A 6,701-nucleotide genomic window follows, 5' to 3' on the forward strand; every position below is an offset into this window, starting at 1 on the left:
CAACGCTCATGTTGGCAACGACAGTGAAACCTGGAGAGGTGTGATTGGGAAGAATGGTCGCCCGGATCTAAACCCGAGTGGTGTTTTGTTATTGGACTTTTGTGCTCGTCACGGATTGTCCATAACAAACACCATGTTCAAACATAAGGGTGTCCATATGTGCACTTGGGACCAGGACACCCTAGGCCGCAGTTCCATGATCGACTTTGTAGTTGTGTCATCGGATTTGCGGCCTTATGTTTTGGACACTCGGGTGAAGAGAGGGGCGGAGCTTTCTACCGATCACCACCTGGTGGTGAGTTGGCTGCGATGGTGGGGGAGGATGCCGGACAGACCTGGCAGGCCCAAGCGCATTGTGAGGGTCTGCTGGGAACGTCTGGCAGAGTCTCCTGTCAGAGAGAGTTTCAATTCACACCTCCGGGAGAACTTTGAACATGTCACGAGGGAGGTGCGGGACATTGAGTCCGAGTGGACCATGTTCCGAACCTCTATTGTCGAGGCGGCTGATTGGAGCTGTGGCCGCAAGGTTGTTGGTGCCTGTCGTGGCGGTAATCCCAGAACCCGTTGGTGGACACCAGCAGTGAGGGATGCCGTCAAGCTGAAGAAGGAGTCCTATCGGGTTCTTTTGGCTCATAGGACTCCGGAGGCAGTGGACGGGTACCGACGGGCCAAGCGGTGTGCGGCTTTAGCGGTCGCGGAGGCAAAAACTCTGACATGGGAAGAGTTCGGGGAAGCCATGGAAAACGACTTCCGGACGGCTTCGAAGCGATTCTGGACCACCATACGGCGCCTCAGGAAGGGGAAGCAGTGCACTATCAACACCGTGTATGGTGCGGATGGTGTTCTGCTGACTTCGACTGCGGATGTTGTGGATCGGTGGAGGGAATACTTCGAAGACCTCCTCAATCCCACCAACACGTCTTCCTATGAGGAAGCAGTGCCTGGGGAATCTGTGGTGGACTCTCCTATTTCTGGGGCTGAGGTCGCTGAGGTAGTTAAAAAGCTCCTCGGCGGCAAGGCCCCGGGGGTGGATGAGACCCGCCCGGAGTTCCTTAAGGCTCTGGATGCTGTGGGGCTGTCTTGGTTGACAAGACTCTGCAGCATCGCGTGGACATCGGGGGCGGTACCTCTGGATTGGCAGACCGGGGTGGAGGTTCCTCTCTTTAAGAAGGGGGACCGGAGGGTGTGTTCCAACTATCGTGGGATCACACTCCTCAGCCTTCCCGGTAAGGTTTATTCAGGTGTACTGGAGAGGAGGCTTCGCCGGATAGTCGAACCTCGGATTCAGGAGGAACAGTGTGGTTTTCGTCCTGGTCGTGGAACTGTGGACCAGCTCTATACTCTCGGCAGGGTTCTTGAGGGTGCATGGGAGTTTGCCCAACCAGTCTACATGTGCTTTGTGGACTTGGAGAAGGCATTCGACCGTGTCCCTCAGGAAGTCCTGTGGGGAGTGCTCAGAGAGTATGGGGTATCGGACTGTCTTATTGTGGCAGTCCGCTCCCTGTATGATCAGTGTCAGAGCTTGGTCCGCATTGCTGGCAGTAAGTCGGACACGTTTCCAGTGAGGGTTGGACTCCGCCAAGGCTGTCCTTTGTCACCGATTCTGTTCATAACTTTTATGGACAGAATTTCTAGGCGCAGCCAAGGCGTTGAGGGGTTCCGGTTTGGTGGCCACGGGATTAGGTCTCTGCTTTTTGCAGATGATGTAGTCCTGATGGCTTCATCTGGCCGGGATCTTCAGCTCTCACTGGATCGGTTCGCAGCCGAGTGTGAAGCGACCGGAATGAGAATCAGCACCTCCAAGTCCGAGTCCATGGTTCTCGCCCGGAAAAGGGTGGAGTGCCATCTCCGGGTTGGGGAGGAGACCCTGCCCCAAGTGGAGGAGTTCAAATACCTAGGAGTCTTGTTCACGAGTGAGGGAAGAGTGGATCGTGAGATCGACAGGCGGATCGGTGCGGCGTCTTCAGTAATGCGGACGTTGTATCGATCCGTTGTGGTGAAGAAGGAGCTGAGCCGGAAGGCAAAGCTCTCAATTTACCGGTCGATCTACGTTCCCATCCTCACCTATGGTCATGAGCTTTGGGTCATGACCGAAAGGATAAGATCACGGGTACAAGCGGCCGAAATGAGTTTCCTCCGCCGGGTGGCGGGGCTCTCCCTTAGAGATAGGGTGAGAAGCTCTGCCATCCGGGAGGAGCTCAACATAAAGCCGCTGCTCCTCCACATCGAGAGGAGCCAGATGAAGTGGTTCGGGCATCTGGTCAGGATGCCACCAGAACGCCTCCCTAGGGATGTGTTTAGGGCACGTCCAGCTGGTAGGAGGCCACGGGGAAGACCCAGGACACGTTGGGAAGATTATGTCTCCCGGCTGGCCTGGGAACGCCTCGGGATCCCCCGGGAAGAGCTAGACGAAGTGGCTGGAGATAGGGAAGTCTGGGCTTCCCTGCTTAGGCTGCTGCCCCCGCGACCCGACCTCGGATAAGCGGAAGATGATGGATGGATGCAGTGTTCGGAATAAATTAATTATATTTTAGTGTTTTTTTTTTTTTTTTATAGCTGTCACAGTTTCGATTTTGGTTTTCGTATACGCTCAAATTTTCCTAGATTCCTTTTTAGGACTGGAAAATAAAGCACTATGGGGCCAAAGAAAGTTGCGTGTGCGAACAATTTGTTAAAAAGGTAAGGGACTTGACTGAATATTAGAAATAAATGGCACCACAGTCCCTCTCTGCTAATTATTTTCCAACAAGTCAAATTATCAAAGTAAAATTTGCACATTTCCTTCATCATTTATATGTTCATGTGTGCAGCTATAAATGTTAACAAATCGTGGAGTGTTTGGAATGGATTCATTGGACTTTATGTTGTTTTTATAGGGCCGATTCCTTTAGATTTAACAGTTTCAGTTTTGGTATATGCCCCACTTTTCATAGATTCCTTTTCAGGACCGGAAAAGAAAGCATAGAGGGGTCAAATAAAGTTGTGGGTGCGAGCAATTTGTTAAAGAAGGTAAAGGACTTCACTGAATATTAGAAATAAATGGCACCACAGTCCCTCTCTGCTAATTATTTCCCAACAAGTCAAATTATTAAAGTAAAATGTGCACATTTCACTTATCATTTATATGTTCATGTGTGCAACTATAAACATTATAATTTTTGCAGTGTTTGGAATGGATCCATTGGATTTTTGTGGAGTTTTTTATAGGGCCGATTCCTTTAGTTTTCACACAGTTTCGGTTTTGGTATACGCCCCACTTTTCATAGATCCCTTTTTAGGACTGGAAAAGAAAGCACTATGGGGCCAAAGAAAGTTGCGAGTGCGAGCAATTTGTTAAAGATGGTAAGAGACTTGACTGAATAATAGAAAAAAAATGGCACTACAGTCCCTAAAATGTTCATTTTACACATTTCACTTGCGTGCAACAATAGATATACATTTTTTTCCAGTGTTTGGAATAAATTCATTGGATTTTTTTATATCCCTTTAGTTCTCACCCGATTGGGACTTTGACGTTTGTGAACCAAACTACAAACTATATTCAACAAATAATGTGGATTGTGCAACTTCAGGACCTGTAAAGTTGGAAAGTATTCAAGAGAATACACGGGAATATAACAAGAATTAATCATCCATCTATCCATTTCCTACCGCTTGTTCTTTTCTGGGGTCGCGGGGGGTGGAGCCTATTTCAGCTGCATTCGGGCGGAAGGCTTTAAGAAAACAAAACATGACAGCAAAATGGAGTTATGTAGAAATTAGAACGAGGCGGCATATCTCGGTTGGTAGAGCGGCCGTGTCAGCAACTTGAGGGTTCCAGGTTCGATCCCCGCTTCCGCCATCCTAGTCACTGCCGTTGTGTCCTTGGGCAAGACACTTTACCCACCTGCACCCAGTGCCACCCACACTGCTTTAAATGTAACTAAGATATTGGATTTCACTTTATAAAAGCGCTATATAAATAGAATTCACTATTAAAGTTGAACAGAGCCAGTAAATGTCAAATGTTATTGTCCTTGTGGAGAGGCGGAGCCGACGGTCCGACAAAGCGGCAGGGCACGCTGGAGCCCAGCCCAAGATGGCGGAGAGGAGGCGGAGAATTCGAGCGAGCGGCGAGGCGGGGCGTGCCGGGAGCGACGCCACAGACAAGATCAGGTGCGTGGGTTGCGCAACTGGACACAATCATTTCTAATCACGATGTATAAAAGGGGAGAAGGAGGAGAGATCGGAGCAGAAGGAGGAGGAGAGCCCGCAGCAGTAACCGAGGAGCAAAAGCGACAGAGAGCGAGCCGACGTGGGCGACTTAAGAGTGGATCGAAGAGCGAGCTGAAAAGCGACCCGTCCGCAGACAAGGTTTATTTGAATAAAATAAAAGAAGTCAAACCTGCTCAAGTGTGTCTTTACTGAGTGGTCCATGGAACCCGCACGACGGCGAGCAACTGTCACAGTCCTGTTTGTCAGGTTTAAAATATAAAATGTGAGAAGTGCGAATTTTCTCTGATTGTTTCCATAAAACATATTAAAATGCATCCATAAGCACCACACAAAAGCATTTTTGTTTTGTCATGTATTTATTTCTTTTTATCGTTTTTTTTTTTTTTTTTTTTTTGGTCAGTACTATATTATTGCAATCTGGTTAATTACCCCAAAAATCAGCCATTGACCAGACGCGTGGAAATTGCTGATATTATTTTTTATTTTTTTTCATTTTTTACAATAATCATTATAGGCCCCATAAAGACTGGAAAACCCAATTCTGGAAAAAAAAAAAAAAAAAAGAGGAAGAAAAAAAGAAAACTTTTTTTTTTTGCTTTTTAATTTGTTCCTTTGTCTTTTTTTTATAGTAATTACAAAAAAGGAAGAAATATATATAACAATAATCACAGGAAGGAGGAGAACTGAGAAGAAAGTCACGACTGGCAGACCATCACAACACGGCACGAGTACCTACTGACGCGGGAACTTAAAGGTAGAAATAGAAAAAGAAGAAAAATAATATCGGGGAAGAGAACATTTTTTTGGATCGTCCAAAAACCTTTTTTTTTTTTTTTTATCTGTTAAAAAAATAACAATCCACATGGTAACAGAATGCGTGTGAAAGTTGAAATACTGCACGTACAATACCTTGTTTTAGTCCTCTCCCCTCGCCGTCACGTGCAGCGGCGCCGCTTTATTTAATAGCGTCTCCTATTAATATTCCGCACCCCCCCCCACCTTCCCCCTCCCCCGCTAATAGCCACACCCGGCGGTGCGATCGTTACACTTTTACATGTGAGTGGCAAATGACACTTTGATTGGCTGTGATGTGGAGATGTAGGTCCCCCGCCAGGCGCCGGGTCGGGGGCCCCGACTGAGCCGGGAGATCCTGCCGGGCCCCGGGTCTCACTGCGCGTGCTGACTCAGTGTGTGGTTCTGGAGGGGAAGGGAGGAGAGAGGGGGGACAAGTGAGAACACACCATGGGAGAAATAATGGCCTGTCCTCCCCCTGCACAATCACGGCCGACTCATTTCCCCCCAAGGAACAAAGGAAATGCATATTCCATCTAACTCGGGGTGAGCCAGAGCCTATCCCAGGTGACTGGGTGAAGAAAACCAGGTTCGCTCATGACCAACGTTCACACCTACAGACAATTACAGTGGGGCAAAAAAGTATTTAGTCAGCCAGCCATAGTGCAAGTTCTCCCACTTAAAATGATGACAGAGGTCTGTAATTTTCATCATAGGTACACTTCAACTGTGAGAGACAGAATGTGAAAAAAAAAATCCATCCATCCATTTTCTACCGCTTATTCCCTTTCGGGGTTGCGGGGAGCGCTGGCGCCTATCTCAGCTACAATCGGGCGGAAGGCAGGGTACACCCTGGACAAGTCGCCACCTCATCGCAGGGCCAACACAGATAGACAGACAACATTCACACTCACAAAAATCATATTTTTTAAATAATTTATTTGTAAATTATGGTGGAAAATAAGTATTTGGTCAAGCATTCAAAGCTCTCACTGATGGAAGCAGGTTTTGGCTCAAACTCTCACGATACATGGCCCCATTCATTCTTTCCTTAAAGGGGAACATTATCACAATTTCAAAAGGGTTAAAAACAATAAAAATCAGTTCCCAGTGGTTTTTTGTATTTTTTGAAGTTTTTTTCAAAATTGTACCGGTCCCGGAATATCCCTAAATAAAGCTTTAAAGTGCCTCATTTTCGCTATTTTCGAAACCACTATCCATTTCCCTGTGACGTCATACAGGGCTGCCAATACAAACAACATGGCGGTTACCACAACAAGATATAGCGACATTAGCTCGGATTCAGACTCTGATTTCAGCGGCTTAAGCGATTCAACAGATAACGCATGTATTGAAACAGATGGTCGGAGTATGGAGGCAGATAGCGAAAACGAAATTGAAGAAGAAATTGAAGCTATTGGGCGAATAGCTATTGACGCTATTCGGCCATAGCGTGGGTGTACCTAATGAATTGGCCCATAGCATGGCTGCCTTATTAACATCGCCGGTAAAATGTGTGGACCAAACGATCAGGACTTTCGCATCTTGTGACACTGGAGCAACTTAAATCCGTCGATTGGTAAGTGTTGGTTTCGCATTAAATGTGGGTATCTAGTTTCAAATGTACATACAGCTAGCGTAAATAGCATGTTAGCGTCGATTAGAGTAGCAGGTTAGGATTGACTAGCTGGCAG

At 47.1% G+C, this 6,701-nt stretch overlaps 1 protein-coding gene across 3 annotated transcripts in view; it reads right to left on the minus strand.

Moving 5' to 3' along the window:
* Window positions 1-4,678: 4,678 nt before the first annotated feature.
* znf423 (zinc finger protein 423) overlaps window positions 4,679-6,701 on the minus strand; it is a 419,133-nt gene continuing 417,110 nt past the window's right edge. For all 3 annotated transcript variants that reach the window (XM_061917091.1, XM_061917090.1, XM_061917089.1), the window contains one exon: window positions 4,679-5,412. In XM_061917091.1, the coding sequence (XP_061773075.1) occupies window positions 5,383-5,412 (30 nt within the window). In that variant the 3' untranslated portion in view covers window positions 4,679-5,382. The remainder of the gene's footprint in view (window positions 5,413-6,701) is intronic.

The sequence above is a fragment of the Nerophis ophidion genome, linkage group LG12 (genome assembly GCF_033978795.1).
Source record: "Nerophis ophidion isolate RoL-2023_Sa linkage group LG12, RoL_Noph_v1.0, whole genome shotgun sequence".
Lineage (NCBI taxonomy): Eukaryota > Metazoa > Chordata > Actinopteri > Syngnathiformes > Syngnathidae > Nerophis > Nerophis ophidion.